Source organism: Papio anubis, chromosome 20, assembly GCF_008728515.1.
Source record: "Papio anubis isolate 15944 chromosome 20, Panubis1.0, whole genome shotgun sequence".
Classification (NCBI taxonomy): domain Eukaryota; kingdom Metazoa; phylum Chordata; class Mammalia; order Primates; family Cercopithecidae; genus Papio; species Papio anubis.
This window is the reverse complement of record NC_044995.1, coordinates 35,288,607-35,304,887: the sequence shown is the minus strand read 5'-3', so window position 1 is coordinate 35,304,887 and position 16,281 is coordinate 35,288,607. Positions and strand designations below refer to the sequence as shown.

Here is a 16,281-nt window from a genome sequence, read left to right as displayed (position 1 = left end):
TCTTTGAGTAGATGGGTAAGGATCGGGCGGAGGGGAACTGGGGAGACTCACCTGTGCACCCCGCCCTGCTTGCCTCCGGGCTCTCAGAAGTAATCTTTCCCTGCCTCTAATAAAACCTGGCTCCGTGCTGAGTTTTTTCCGTTCCTGTGCAGACAGTGGCTGGGCCTGGCGTTTTTCACAGTCTATTTCCGGCGTCGGGCCTGGCAGTAACTCATTGTCGCCTTGTCAGGAGAATTCGCACAACCACGGGGACGGTGCAGAGGACTTCAAGCAGCAGGTGCCGTATAAAGAGGACAAACCCCAGGTACCCCTGGAGTCCGATTCCGTGGAATTCAACAACGCCATCAGCTATGTGAATAAGATTAAGACCCGCTTCCTAGACCACCCGGAAATCTACAGGTCGTTCCTGGAGATCCTGCACACGTACCAGGTAAGAGCTCAGATTACAATTCCTTGTGGGTTTTGGATTTCATCCAGTTTGAGGCCCTGCAGATATCTGACAGATTTTCCTGTCAGAATTCGTAAAATCCTGTGAAATTCTAATTAGTTGTGGGCTTTTATGTTTGTTTTTTCTTAGACAGAGTCTGGCTCTGTTGCCCAGGCTGGAGTGTAGTGGCACAGACTCGGCTCACTGCAGCCTCTACCTCCTGGGCTCAAGCCATCCTCCATCCTCAGCCTCCCAAGTAGCGGAGGCTACTTGGGGCTAGAACATGGGCGCGCGTCACCACACCTAGCTAATTTTTGTATTTTCTGTAGAGACAGGGTTTTGCCATGTTGCCCAGGCTGGTCACAAACTCCTGAGCTCAGACAGTCCATCCACCTCAGCCTCCCAAAGTGCTGGGATTACAGGTGAGAGCCACCGTGCCCAGTCATCTTTGTTTGTTTGTTTGTTTGAGACAGGGTCTTGCTCTGTCACTCAAGTTGGAGTGCAGTGGTGTGATAATAGCTCACTGCAGCCTCGACCTCCTGGGCTCAAGCAGTCCTCCTGCCTCAGCCCTCCAAGTAGCTGGGACTACAGGTGTGCATCACCACACCTGGCCAAGACCGTCTTTTTATCAGATGACTTTGTTATTGCTTAGGCAATACGACCACCCTTTACTTTGCTGATGACAACTGGGCTCGGCACCAGGAACTGGGGCTACAGAGACAAATGGCTGCTCCTGCTTAGCTGTTCATTGCAGTGGTGGGAAGAAACTCAGAGGTGGATTGGGGTGGAAAAGAAAGGATGTGGGCAGGAGAGGTGAGTCAGGATTAACATGGTTCCCAGCCCGGTTCCCAGCCCGTCCCGGGCCAGGGAGGGACGGTCAGGTTGAATCTTGACAGATCAGTTGGAACCAGTAGGCAGGTTAGCCTGAAGGAAGGGTGGACGTTCTCGGTGCCAGGAGCGGCCTATGCAGAGGTCCAGGGGCCAGAGCAGACAGCGGCATCAGGGCGTCTGCAGGGGACTTGGGCAGTGCAGGTGGGCTGGTGGCGAGGGACATGTGTGTCATGAGTGGGGCTTAGACGTCCTCTTCACCCAGACGTGGAGTCTCTAACACTTGTAAGTTTTTTTAGCAGTAGAACCCATTTTTTTTTCTTTTTTTTAAATGGAGTCTTGCTGTCACCCAGGCTGGAGTGCAGTGGCTCAATTTCAGCTCACTGCAACCTCGGCCTCCTAGGTTCAAACGATTCTCCTGCCTCAGCCTCCTGAGCAGCTGGGACTACAGGCCTGGGCCACCACGCCTGGCTAATTAGCAGAAATCTTTTAAAATGAAATCCGGGCAGCCTTGACATGTCGAGTAAAGAAATGGGATTCTTTTCAGCTTAAGTGTTTAAGATCAGATGGATAGAATTTGCACGCTGGGAACTCCAAGGCATTTGCTCTCCACCGTGCCAGCGTCATCATGGGCCTTAGTGTCTGTGAGAGGCTGGCACAGCCCTAAGAACGCTTGCTTGTCATGGATGAGTGGTTGCCGGTGGCTGCTGTGAGTGTCTCGTCTGTGTGGAGGGATGTGCTTGTGATCGTAGAATCCATGGGCCCCTCCCAGGCTTCATGGGCTCATCACATTTCGGAAGGCGCAGGAGAGCAGTCTGTGCAGTGGCACGGGAGAGCAGTGACTCTGTTCTGTGGCACGGGAAGGGGCAGGTTAGAGACGCCAGAGATGCATTTAGACGAGGTCACAGTGAGGGGCTGCCACAGACTCCTTCAGAGAGAGTGCCATGGGAAGGACAGTGCAGTATCCCCGAACCCAAACCAGGCTGCTGGGAGTTGGTTGAGAATGCAGACACCTGGGCCGCCATGCAGGATTCCCATTCATCAGGGCCCACCTGGCATCGGCACAGTTTCTTTGTTTTTTTTTTTTTTTCGAGACTGGGTCTCACTGTTGCCCAGGCTGGAGTGCAGTGGCATCATCACGGCTCACTGCAGCCTCTACTTCTCCGGGATCAAGCAATCCTCCCACCTCAGCCTCCTGAGTGACTGGGACTACAGGCACTCACCACCACACCAGGCTAATGTTTGTATTTTTTGAGGAGATGGAGTTTCACCATGTTGCCCAGGTGGGTCTTGAACTCCTGGCCTCAAGTGATCCACCCACCTCGGCCTCCCAAAGTACTGGGATTACAGGCGTGGGCCACCGCATCCAGCTGGATGGTATCTGCATTTTAAACCAGGCTCCTGGTGACACCAGCCTCAGGTTGTCTATTTTTTTAAAATATAAGTCTGAATTGTTGTGTAAATTATCCTGGTTTTAGAATGTTGGTTCAGGTATTTCAGGGATACTGTTAGAACCAAACCAGGCAGCTCTAGGGTCCATCTGGCCATGTGTTACTTACTGTTTCTCTATCTTTGTGGGATTTTCCTTCAGACTTTATCTCTGCCACCTTCTCCCTCGGGGTTCTTATCCATAAAATGGCCACAGAACTGGTGGTGCCAACGAGCCTGGGTTCAGTGAGGTTAACTGAGCAACAAATTCAGGCACAAGCCTGTCTCAGGTCACCCCTTGGTAACTGTCACCCATTATACAGCCACGTACGCGTGTCCTGTGTGTGCTGGGGCAAACGGTTACTCCTACCCTCACATAAGTGGGTCCCTAAAAATGAGTTCACTCTGCACAGTTGCAGAGTGTCATGGGAACTGCAGGGTTCATGGGGAAACAGACTCAGGGTATGACATTCAAAAACTTCCTCAGTGACACTTAAAAAAAGATAGGCACCGACTCTAAACGGCAGCACCGTTGTGTGCGTGTTAAGTGTCTAGGAATTACATGAATGCTACAGCAAATAGGGTACTGACCTTGGAAGAGACCTGAGGTTGGTTTGTGGATGTGGTGGCAGCCTGTGAATTATGTGAAGGCCAGGAGGAGGATATCTGAAATCAGACAGGTCATCGTGGCCTCAGATGGGGACAGGGCTGGCCCCTAACACAGGAGAACACAACACTGAGAGAGCGCCCGGACATGAGAGGGGGTGCTGGCGTGGTTTTGCATACTCCCACGGGGTCCTGGTCAGCCAGGAGCAGTGTCTGCATTCACATGGTGTTTCTCCTGCACAAAATAGAAGAGAAGCAAACACAAAATTCATCTCATGTTCAAATTATTCCCAGTACTTGTATCTAATTTAGACAGACGTCTTGTTCAAAATAAGCATTCTAGCAGAACTGACTCTGCAGCATGAATTTCCACGAACTGCTTCTCTAAGTTGAGGGTGTACTATGCATTCATAGAGATCACTAAATTTCCCTCTAAAAGGTGGTATTTCTGCCTTAGGTGTTTGATTGTTTGTTTTTTTGAGACGGAGTCTTACTCTGTCACCCAGACTGGAGTGCAGTAGCGCAATCTCGGCTCACTGCAGCCTCCACCTCCCGGGCTCAAGTGATTCTCCTGCTTCAGTCTCCCAAGTAGCTGGGACTACAGGCACGCGCCACCACACCTGGGTAATTTTTGTATTTTTATTGGAGGTAGAATTTCACCGTGTGTTGGCCAGGCTGGTCTTGAACTCCTGACCTCAGGTGATCTGCCTGCCTCGGCCTCCCAAAGTGGTGGGATTACAGGTGTGAGCCACTGCGCCTGGTCTTGCCTTCCATGTTTGAGAGCACCAGTTCCCCACACCCTCATCGGAAATCCCAGCCTCTTCTGTCTGCGTAGTCAGATGAGCAGAAGATGGCTGTGGCACTGTTTTAAATTGTTTCTTTAAACATCAGTCAGTTTGGTCATTGTTTCTTTTCTTCTTTATTTATTTTAGATAAGATCTTGCTCTGTTGCCCAGGCTGGAGTATGCACTGTCATGGTCGTAGCTTACTGCAGCCTTGAGGTCATGGGCCTAAGCAATCCTCTTGCCTCAGCCTCCCAAGTAACTAGGACCACAGGAGGGTGTCACTATGCCTACATAATGTTTAAATATTTTTTAAAAAAATCATTTCTCAGCCTTTTGGCTAAGATCAAGTATAAAATTTTTTGTAAAGATAGGGTCTCACTGTATTGCCCAGGCTGGTCTTGAACTCCTGGACTGAAGCCAGTCTCCTGCCTCAGCCTCCCAAAGTGCTGGAATTATAGGCATGAGCCATCATGCCCAGCCTAAATTGTTTCTCTAAACTTCAGTCAATGTGGTCGTCATTCTGTCTGTATGCAGATGGATCATTTCTATTTATTATCTGAACTGAGTGGCCTTTGCTCATTTTTAAGTTTTGCTTTTTAGTGGCTTTTGATGACTTTTTGGAAGGGTGGTGTTTTTATCCCATGCAGTTTAGGTGCCACTGGTGCCAAGATTTAAAACTTGCTTCCCTTCCCACAGGCTGCAGTGGGCGCAGAGGGGCGGGAGGTGCCAGCGCAGGGACTCCTCCTGCTTTGCAGCCGTGGAGTGGGACTCTGGAAGCCACGCCATATTATCTGGGAGGCTCCGGCTCCACTGCCTCTGGTTCTGTGACAGTCTTGGGTGTAAAATTGATAAGGACATATTTCTAACAGCCATCTCGGTTTTGCTGGCCCATTTCTGCCTTCTAACCTGGATTCCCTTTGGTCCTCTTGTTGCTTTAAGCTCTGGATCAGGCCATTTTCTTTGGGTCTCAGTGACTCTGGGCCAATAGGTGCCTCGGCGTAGAAGTCCCTTCCTTTCATGGCCCAGCGCTCCCCTGTTCCATACTCCCCATTTCCCTTGGGAAGGCCTGGGGTTTGCCCCTGACCTTGTACTTCCCCAGCCCACCCCTGATTCCAGCCAGCCTCACACCTCCCTGCCTCCTCTGCTCGTGGACACTGCTGGGTGTCCCTCCTCGAGACCCCCCCATACTCCTGGACAGGCCCTGCCCATGGCTGGGGCTCAGGCCATGCTGGGCAGCAAGGTGCACACGTGAGCAGACAGTCCTGTGGGCTCCTCCGGCAGGTGCTCTTTCCTGAGCGTCATCCCGTCCCCTTCACAGAGGGCTGCCTGAGTGTCCCAGCCCAGGGCATAGCACTCCTTGGCTAATGACTTGTTTTCCCTTTCCTGAAAACTGGCAGAAGGAGCAGCTGAACACGAGGGGCCGACCGTTCCGAGGCATGTCCGAAGAGGAGGTGTTCACCGAGGTGGCCAACCTCTTCCGGGGCCAGGAGGACCTGCTCTCCGAGTTTGGACAATTCCTGCCCGAAGCCAAGCGGTCTCTGGTGAGTGCAGAGAGCCCCTGCCTAGCTTCGGGGGCCTCAGTGAGGAGGGAGGGCTCCAGCCAGCTTGACCCAGGGCTGGGCCAGGCCCATCCACCCTCCAGGACACAGTTGGGGTCCCCCAGAAGCTACGCAGGTTGGGATACCCAGGGGTTCCTCACTGTAGGCTCCACCTGCCCAGCAAGCTCGTAAACGATTCTCCAAGGTGCTTCTCTGTACAGACAGTACCCGGGTCTTGGGGTGGTTTGGGAAGCAGAGAGCATGTTCCAATGGAGATGATGGGCCCGGGGGTTCCACCTCCTGTGCCTGCTCTGCAGAGCCCCATCCTGCCTGGGAGCCCAGCCCTGTGGGAAGCTGCAGGAGGGCTGGGTCCCCCACCATTGCTTCCCCTGTTGGGTGAGACCGATCTGGAGCTCCAGCAGGTTGGATCTGGAAGAGCCAGGGGTGGCCTGTGGCCTGGCCCTGACCATGATGGTAGAGAGCAGAGATGGGCGAGGAGGGGCCTTAGACAGGGAGGCTCAGGGCTCACCCTGCACGGTCAGCCTTTCTCCCCTGCCTGTGGCCTGAAGCTGCCAGGGCTGCCTGTTCCAGTTCCTCTTTTTTCCCCCACTGTGAACATAAGACTTTTAAAAAAATTGAAGTGACATTTATGTAACATCAAATTCACCTTTGAAAGTGAACAATCCATGGCATGTAGTACATCCTCAGTGTTGTACAACCTTCACCACTACCTAGTTCTAGAACATTTTCGTCCCCTTGAAAGGAGACCCCATCTCCATCAGCAGCCACCCCTTTCCCCTCCCCCAGCTCCTGGCAACTGCCCATGTGCTTCCTGTCTCTGTGAATTTGATTCGCCCATTCTGGACATTGCAGATTGGTGGAATATCACCCTATGTGGCCTTTGTGTCTGGCTTCTCTCACTCAGCATCATATTTTTTTTTTTTTTTTTTTTTTTTTTTTGAGACGGAGTCTGGCGCTGTGTCACCCAGGCTGGAGTGCAGTGGCGCGATCTCGGCTCACTGCAAGCTCCGCCTCCCAGGTTCAGGCCATTCTCCTGCCTCAGCCTCCGAGTAGCTGGGACTACAGGCGCCCGCCACCACGCCCGGCTAGTTTTTTGTATTTTTAGTAGAGACAGGGTTTCACCATGTTAGCCAGGATGGTCTCGATCTCCTGACCTCGTGATCCGCCCGCCTCGGCCTCCCAAAGTGCTGGGATTACAGGCTTGAGCCACCGCGCCCGGCCTCAGCATCATATTTTCAAGGTTCATCCATGTATTACCATGGTTCAGTGCCCATTCCTTTTCCTGGCTGAATCACACTCTGTTAGATGGATGAGCTACATTCTGTTTATCCATATTCTGTTGATGGACATTTGGGTTGTGTCTACCTTTTGGCTGTTGTGAACAGTGCCGCCATCAACATTCATTACAAGGATTTGTTTGAACACCTGTTTTCAGTTCTTTTGGGTAGACACCTAGGAGTGGAATTGCTGGGTCACATGGTAATTCTGTGTTTGACTTTTTGAAGAGCCTCCAAACTGTTTTCTTCAGTGACCGCACCATTTTACATTCCCATCAGCAATGGACTGCGGTTTCTGTCTCTCCACATCTTGGCCAACATTTGTTCTTTTCCAGGTTTTTTTCTTTTTTTGTCTTTTTTTTTTTTTTAGTAGCCATTAGTGTGTGAAGTTTTATTGCATTAAAGTTTGTTTGTTTTTATTTTTTGAGACAAGCTCTCTCTCTGTCACCCAGGCTGGAGTGCAGTGGCATAATTGATCACGGTTCACTGCAACCTCCATCTCCCAGGCTCAGGTGATCCTCCCACCTCAGCCTCCTGAGTATCTGGGACTACAGGCACCACCACGATGCCAGGCCAATTTTTGTATTTTTTATAGAGACAGGGATTCGCCATGTTGCCCAGACTGGTCTCGAGCTCCTGGCCTCAAGCAATCCACCTGCCTCAGTCTCCCAAAGTGCTGGGATTACAGGCGTGAGCCACTGCGCCCGGCCTGCTTTTATTTTTTAATTGTAGAGACAGAGTCTCACAGTGTTGCCCAGGTTGGTCTCAGACTCCTGGCCTCAAGCAATCCTCCCGCCTCGGCCTCCCAAAGTGTTAGGATTACAGGCATGTGCCGTTGTGCCCAGTCCATGGTTTCTTTAAGTGGCATTTATGCAGGGCGCCCGGCTAGCTCAGTCAGTAGAGCATGAGACTCTTAAATAACATTTGTTACCAATTTAAGATTTTTAGTGTGTATTGGGTTCTTAGAGCCGTCTTGTATATTTAGAAAGATGGGATCAACTTTTTAAAATTATTAAAAGCACTGCAGCATCTGTTGCATAAAGTATAATCTTTATGTTAACTTTTGGATGTATATTAAAACTGTAGGAAAAAGAAACCAAGATGAAATTTGGCATTGCCCTAATTAAATTTGACTGGCCTGGATCAGAGGTTGGCAAACCTTTTCTGCAAAGGGCCAGATAGTAAATATCACAGGCTTTGCAGGCCAGCTGATCTCTGTGTAAAGACTCACCTCTGCCCTAGTAGCTTGAAAGCAGTCATGGAATATATATGTCAATGACTGGGCAGGGCTGTGTGACAATAAAACTTTATTTACAAAATGAATGGGTATGACTGGGTACCAACAAAACTTTATTTACAAAATGAATGGGCATGACTGGGTACCAGTAAGTCTTTACAAAAGGAATGGGTGTGGCTAGGTGCTGATAAAATTTTATTTATGAAAACATGCCCTGTGTTATTTGCCATTCCCTAGCCTAGATGGTCTTTGGGGGTCCATCTAGCTCAGATGTTCACATGATTGGGAGATTAACTGAAAAGCAAGAAGCATGTGAACTGTTGGGGAAGATCTGCTATACCTGCTTGGTGAACTTGACTGGACGCGTCGCAGGTTTCCCCTCCAGGTCCCCTGTTCTTGTTCAGCATTTGTCATATGGTTGCCCAGCTGCATCTTTTGAGAATCAGTTTGCACCTGTTCCAGCATCCACAAAAAATTGCCACATGTGGTGGCTCGTGCCTGTAATCCCAGCTACTCGAAAGGCTGAGGCAAGAGAATTACTTGAACCCAGGAGACAGAGGTTGCAGTGAGCTGAGATCACACCACTGCACTCTAGCCTGGGTGACAGAGCGAGACTCCGTCTCAAAAAAAAAAAAAAAGATGTACCAGTGGAGAATTGTTGTGTAGATGCCAAAGTCTCCACTTACAGCTCTCGAAATAACCTTGAGTTTTGGGTAATTATTCCCCCCAAATAAGTTTAATTCTTCTGAGTCTTGGCTGTGGCTGAATAGTAAGTCTTTATTAGTAGTAGTAGTATTGTGGCTAAATAATGTCTTTATTATTATTGTAAAAACAGTATACACTAATGAAAAAATAAGTATTAGCAGGAGTATCAAATTTTTAATGCAAACTTCCTCTCCCTTGACTCAGTTCTGTTCAGAGGTTAGCACTTCTAAGTGTCTTATATCTTTCCAGAAATTTCCTTTGCATGTGTAACAAATACTTTTTACAAAGTAACACACGCCATCCTGTTTGTTCTGCCCCTTGGCTTTTTGGGTTTTTTCCTTATTTATTTATTTTTGTTGTTGTTGTTTGTTTGTTTTATTTCAGGTATGCCTGTCTCTGACAGCAGCCCAGAGCCAGCTCATGGTATCTGATCGCTGCTGGCTGATTTGTTCAGATGCACCATGACTTGTCCACCTCACCCACACTTTAGGTCTTTAGAGGTGTCTTTTTGTGCCGGTCCTGTGGTGGCAGGGGAAGGGGGAGTACGATGGAGGTGACCGCAGTAGCACAGAACCTTGTAGGGGCCTCTCCAGCCCTGCCCACATCCTGCAGAAAAGCTGCGGTCTGTCCATCGTCCCCTGCCCGTCCAGCCTTCCAGTATGTTCATAATAGACTGTTGCAAAACAGTTCTTTGTAATGTCATTGGCACCCTGTAGGCACCCTTCTCGGGACAAGCATCCTTGACCTGTTAGCCGATGGCTGGTGTAGAGCCTGGGAGGCAGGCCCCAAACCAGTCACGAGCCCCACTCCGCTCCCAGCAAGTGACGACATCATCCCCCAGAAACGCTTTCTCATTCATAGAAAAGACTTCAAAACCTGGCCCCAAGGCCCCCACCAGTGCCCTGGCGAAAATCAGCCACTTCCCCTTGCTGCCTGTTTCTCTGTCCACTGCACCTTGTGTTTCTGTGGCACTGGCATGCACGCGGCGAGGTGCCCCACCAGTGGCTCGCCACATGAGCCCCCACATGGGAAGACCCAACTCAGGTGTCTCCCTCCTGAAACCCCTGGCCCCTCTCCCTCCCTCACCCATAAAGGCCTCACAGGAACCTTCTCCCAGCCTGGCAGTGTTAGTCTGTGATGATTCGGTTACCTTGGAATGTGAGCGTCTTGCTGGAGTCACCTCACGCACTGACGGAGCATCTGGCCTGGCGCCTGTGGCCACCAGTGCCCACCGGGCTGTGGGCTGAGCTAGAAGCAGCTCTGCATGCTCTGGTGCATGGGCCCAGCCATGTCTCCGGTGCTGACCACCTCCCACGTGTGTCCTCAGTTTACAGGAAACGGGCCATGCGAGATGCACAGTGTGCAGAAGAACGAGCACGACAAGACCCCAGAGCACAGCAGGAAGCGCTCCCGGCCCTCGCTCCTCCGCCCCGTGTCTGCACCCGCCAAGGTACCTGTCAGCCGCGCGCAGCCGTGCTCGCGTGCAGGGGCCCCAGCAAATCGGGCCTTCCCAGCAGGTGGCCAGGGAACAGAGGCCCCCGCAGGGGTTTGGGCCTGGAACTGGGGCTGTGTGAGATTCACCAGCGGTGGGACCTTTGGAAGTCGGCTCTCCTCTAAGGTGGCTGTTGATCCGTTCTCCCTGTCCCATGAGATTATTGTGAAGCAGAGGAGGAAGGAGTGTTACCCCCGCCCTAGGTCCCAAGAAACACGGTGTACCACTCAGTCTCCTTTTCACCCTCGGGACTCTCTCACAGGCAAGGCCACCATGCACGTTTGTTCGGGTTGGTCACTGCAGAGCTGAGGGCAGAGATCCTGTCATGCCCTTCACCTGCAGTGGTGGTTTTCCGATTCCATTATTCCTCGTGCGGTTACTACTTGGCTTTCTACTATTGGTGGGAACTTCCTCGTTCTCCCATTTATTTAGTTATGTATATTAGATATGGACTCTGGGTTATAATCCGTTCTAGTGTTGATGTCCATGCTGTTCCACATTTGGCCGGTAGGGTCCCTTTGGCTCCTGTGTCCTTTTGGCATGTCCTCATCATTCTTTCTTTGGTGGGGGAATGGGCTTTCACTCTGCCACCCAGGCTGGAGTGCAGTGGCACAGTCAGCCTTGACCTCTGGGCTCTAGCTGTCCTCTCACCTCAGCCTTCCAAGTAGCTGGGACCACAGGTGTGCGCCACCACACCTTTTTGTAGAGATGAGGTTTCACCATGTTGGCCAGGCTGGTCTCAAACTCCTGGGTTCAAACAGTCCTCCCACCTCAGCCTCCCAAAGTGTTGGGATTACAGGCGTGAACCCCTGTACCCAGCTCATCCCCATTCTTCAGGCACTTTGGAGATAGTTCTGGATGGACAGTGTTGTCCTTCTTGCCATGATTGTGTGTCCAAGTTCAGGTCCAAGTCCAGCTTAGAAACAAAAGCCTGCAGACTCAACACTTGGCTTCTCCAGGGTCTTCCCAGTGCAACCCTCTTCCTGTCCGCTTCTTGTTGCTGTCTTGGCCCTCAGGACAAAACAGGGAGAGGATTCTGAGGTTGTCGTAGCCAGGGGCACATCTCCCTTGCCGTTTGGATGCTGTGGCAGTGTTGCCTGTTACCCAAAGCCCTACCCTCTGAGATGGAGATCCCAGATTTGGCAGTGGCGGGTAGCTGCAGAGGTGTCATCTCGGGGATCCTAGGTAACTGGGAGGCTCCTGCCTATCCCTCACTGAGCACCTTGTGGCAGTTCCCAAAGGAAAGCATGATCTTAGCCTTCTTGTGACTCTGTGACAGCAATGGATAGAGGCCACCGGTGGGAGGCAGAGTTAACTGCATGGAATTTCTCCCCACAGAAAAAAATGAAACTTCGTGGTACCAAAGACCTGTCCATCGCTGCGGTGGGGAAGTACGGGACTCTGCAGGAATTTTCTTTCTTTGACAAGGTGAGGGTGGGCCCTGGCTTCCATCTCAGGGATGCCATGTCCAGCTGGGTGGGCTGATGCTCCCTGGGCCTGCCCCAGGACTGGGGGAGGGGGGCAGGTAAGGTGGGTGCACTCTGAGGATGGAACAGGTGGGACCAGGGGGATGGGGCCGGCCCCCAGCTTTCACTGCAGAAGGGAGTGTGGGCCACCTTGCAGCCCAGGCGTGTGGTGTGGGCGGGAGTCCACAGTGGGTGCTGAGAGTCCAAGCAGAGTATGAAGACATACACGTCTGCCACCCTGCAGCTGTGTAGCTTTTTTGTGTATCAGGGATGATTGTGGGGTTCCCGCCCAGGGTCTGTGGGCAGAGCAAACAAGGTGGCTGTGTACATGGGCTGAGTTGCTGCACAGATCGCGTGCACAGACTGTGTGAATTGCTGCAAGGACTGCGTGCACAAACTGTGAATTGCTGCACAGAGTGCTTTCACAGACTGTGTGAATTGCATGGATTGCATGCGTGGACTGTGAATTGCTGCACGATTGCGTGCACAGGCTGTGTGATTTGCTGCACGGATGGCGTGCACGGTCTGTGTGAATTGCACAGATCGTGTGCACAAACTGTGAATTGCTGCACGGATTGCATGCACAGACTGTGTGAATTCCTGTGCAGATCGTGTACCCAAACTGTGTGAATTGCTGCACAGATGGCGTGTATGGGCTGTGAATTGCAGCATGGATCTTGTGCCCATGCTGTGTGAATTGCTACACAGATTACACGCATGGGATGTGAATTGCTGCACAGATCGTGTGCACAGGCCGTGAATTGGTGCATGGATTGCGTGCATGGGCTGTGTGAATTGCAGCACAGATCTCATTTACTTACAGACACAGCTGGTTCCCATATCGCACACCCATGTGTGTGCAAACGCTCACTTCCAAGTGAGCCAGGCCCAGAGGCTGAGGAGCGGGGGTTCACAGTGGTCCCTGACTGCTCTCTCCGCAGGTCCGCCGGGTGCTGAAGAGCCAGGAGGTGTACGAAAACTTCCTCCGCTGCATCGCACTCTTCAACCAGGAGCTGGTGTCTGGCTCTGAGCTCCTGCAGCTCGTCAGCCCATTTCTGGGGTGAGCAGCTGACTTCCCGGGGCTCCCCATGGGGGTTCTGTCCTGTCAACTCCATCTACTTGGTTTTTAGTTACTTTGTGCTTTACTAAAGTCCTGTTTATTAATTGACGTGATTGAGATAATTACCAATTCCCATGCATTTGTAAGGAGCGATACACCACCTGGGTATCCTCCAGCTGGTTCCTTTAACAGTAACATCTGTAGTCAGTATCCTCACCAGAATACAGGGTCCTCGAATAATGCCTTTTTTTTTTTTTTTTTTGAGATGGAGTCTCGCTCTGTCGCCCAGGCTGGAGTGCAGTGGCCGGATCTCAGCTCACTGCAAGCTCCGCCTCCCGGGTTCACCCCATTCTCCGGCCTCAGCCTCCCGAGTAGCTAGGACTACAGGCGCCCGCCACCTCGCCCGGCTAGTTTTTTTGTATTTCTTAATAGAGACGGGGTTTCACCATGTTAGCCAGGATGGTCTCGATCTCCTGACCTCGTGATCCGCCCGTCTCGGCCTCCCAAAGTGCTGGGATTACCGGCTTGAGCCACCGCCCCGGCCAATGCCTTTTCGTTTAACACTATTGTAACACCGATGAGAAAAAAACATTCATTTCTGGTCTGAGTGGAGTTTGCACGTTCTCCCCATGTCTGTGTGGATTTTCTCCCGCATCCCAAAGATGTGCATGTTAGGTTAAGTGTAGGTGAAGCGGTGAGTCTCCATGGCCCCAGCCTGAGTGAGTGTGGCGGGGTGAGCGCCCTGCAGTGAGCTGGCATCCTGTCCAGGGTGGGTGCCCCCCTGGTGCTCTGAGCTGCTGGGATGGGGTCCGGCCACCCAAGACCCTGAATTGGGATAATTGGGTAAATCATTATTTTACTTGTTTTTACTCATCTTTTTTATGTGTACGTGTGGCTTGCATTCATTTCAGTGTTTAATTTTAGAAGTGTTTCGATCTCTCTTTAGAAATTTGATGATGGTTTTGTGACCAGAAATATGCTGTAGGAACTTCATTCTTGTTTATGTGTCAATTAGCTTGTGGCAAAATTGGTTTTGTTACACATCTTTTCACTTAAAGTCACAACTTCCTAAAACCTGTTGATGATGTTGAGTGAGGACTTCCTGTATTGACTCTCACACAACCCCCGATCTTTCCAGACTCTCCATGTTACTCGTACACGTCTGGTGTGTGTGTTTTTATACAACTTTCTCACTGTGAAGGGTCGTGTATCTGCCGCAGTGAGGATCCTGAATAGCTTCAGGACTGTCAGGGTTTTTCTGGCCTTGACCTTTCATCTCCATCCCAAAACCCTGCCTCAGCTGGAGTCTGTTCAAACCCCTGGCAGCCACTTATCTGTTCTCTAGACACTGATGTTACTGTAACGGAACTGTACAGGAGGAACCCTCTGGGAGAAACTCCCCCCCCCCCCAGCATAATTCCCTGGAGATTCACCTGTTAAATACTTTAAAAAATTCTAACACTTGGGCCAGGCACAGCAGCTCGTGCCTGTAATCCCAGCACTTTGGGAGGCTGAGGTGGGCGGATCGCCTGAGGTCAGGAGTTCGAGACAAGCCTGGCCAACATGGTGAAACTCTATCTCTACTAAAAATACAAAAATTAGCTGGGCATGGTGGCGGGCACCTGTAATCCCAGCTACTTGGGAGGCTGAGGCAGGAGAATTGCTTGAACCCAGGAGGCGGAGGTTGCAGTGAGCCAAGATCGCGCCATTGTACTCCGCCTGGGCGACAAGAGCGAGACTTGGTCTCCAAAAAAAAAAAAAAAAAAAAATTCTAACACCTGGGTCGGGCTCGGATTGGGTACGATGGCTCACACCTGTAATCCCAACATTTTGGGAGGCCAAGGTGGGTGGATCACTTGATGTCAGGAATTAGAGACCAGTCTGGGCAACATGGCTAAACTCTGTCTGCTAAAAAATATAAAAATTAGTCGGGGGTGGTGGCACACGCCTCTTGGCCCAGCTACTTGGGAGGCTCAGCTGGAAGGATAGCTTGAACCTGGGAGGTCAAGGCTGCAGTGAGCTGTGATCACGCCACTGTACTCTAGCCTGGGTGACAGAGTGAGACCCTGTATCCAAAAAAAAATTAACACCTCTGTTGCACAAAGGGAAGCCTCATTACTGGTCAGGTCTAAGAGCAGCTTCTAACCCCTGGTGGCCAGGTCAGCCTCAGGAGGGGACTGGGACTGGGTGGAGGGGCCTGGGAGCAACTGTGTACACTCGTGTCTGCTCTTGGGCTCACAGGAGCGTGCACAGTAGGGGTAGGGGGCTTGTGAGCGCTGTGTGAGACCTGGGAGCCAGCTGGAGCCAGTGTTGCTTCCTGCACATCAGCCCTGTGACCGGGGTGCATCACTTGGGCAGTCTGAGCCTCTGTTTCCTTGCTGTAAAATGGGGATAGTGAATGTACCGACCTACGTGGAGTTCTCGAGAGCTGCAGGTCGGTACTACCTGCAGGGCCCTTCAAATACAATAGAATCTCACCAATGAAAGGAAAAGAGAGGTTTTTTCCAGCAGAAGGAAATGATGTAAGTCACAAACTTGGATCGACCTAAAGAAAGGAAGAGTATCAAGAAAAATTAACACGTGAAGTTTTTTTTTTTTTTCAAGACAGAGTCTTGCTCTGTTGCCCAGGCTGGAGTGCAGTGGCACGATCTTGGCTCACTGCAACCTCCAATCGGGTTCAAGCGATTCTCCTGCCTCATCCTCCCATGTAGCTGGGATTACAGATGTGCACCACCATACCTGGCTAATTTTTGTGTTTTTAGTAGAGGTGGGGTTTTGCCATGTTGGCCAGGCTGGTGTCGAACTCCTGACCTCAAGCGGTCTGCCTGCCTCGGTCTCCCAAAGTGCTGAGATTATGGGCATGAGCCGCCATGCCTGGCCATGATTCTTTTTTTCAATGGTTCTCGCACATGGTGGGTGCACATGTTACGTGATCAGCCCATTCAGTCCTTCCTTAACCCTTTTCCCATTTACTCCAAGGATAGTGGTTGACGGCACTTGGGGCTGCAGCGTTTACCCCGAGATAACTTTGCCGTGCAGCATCTCATTTTTATTACTATTTTTGCATTGCTCTCATATCAACTTTGGAAATAAAAGATACCATTTTATGTGTAGCATTCTGCTTTTAGTAGTGATATTTCCAGTTACAAAATATAGTAATTCTTGATCACTGAAAATGTCAAATCTTGGAAAATACAGCATTCCTACGTTTGATGTTAACATTGTTCTCAAACAGTTGTTTGCCAAAGATTCGTTTGATGAATCTGACTGTTCCAAAATAGACGATTCTGGTGATTCAGATGATTCTGATGTTCTGTTTAGAAATAACTCCAAGAACAGTTTTTATATTTCACTTTCACATTGAAAATCAGATTTGCTTCAGATTCAAAGAGTGTGTTTATGTAAAATTAA

At 50.7% G+C, this 16,281-nt stretch overlaps 1 protein-coding gene across 3 annotated transcripts in view; it reads left to right on the top strand.

The window, feature by feature from the left end:
- The window catches only part of SIN3B (SIN3 transcription regulator family member B), a 50,496-nt gene that overhangs the window by 11,794 nt on the left and 22,421 nt on the right, over nt 1–16,281 (top strand). For all 3 annotated transcript variants that reach the window (XM_021930848.2, XM_021930847.2, XM_021930846.2), the window contains exons 4-8: nt 230–430; nt 5,472–5,615; nt 10,180–10,302; nt 11,683–11,772; nt 12,752–12,870. In XM_021930848.2, the coding sequence (XP_021786540.1) occupies nt 230–430; nt 5,472–5,615; nt 10,180–10,302; nt 11,683–11,772; nt 12,752–12,870 (677 nt within the window). The remainder of the gene's footprint in view (nt 1–229; nt 431–5,471; nt 5,616–10,179; nt 10,303–11,682; nt 11,773–12,751; nt 12,871–16,281) is intronic.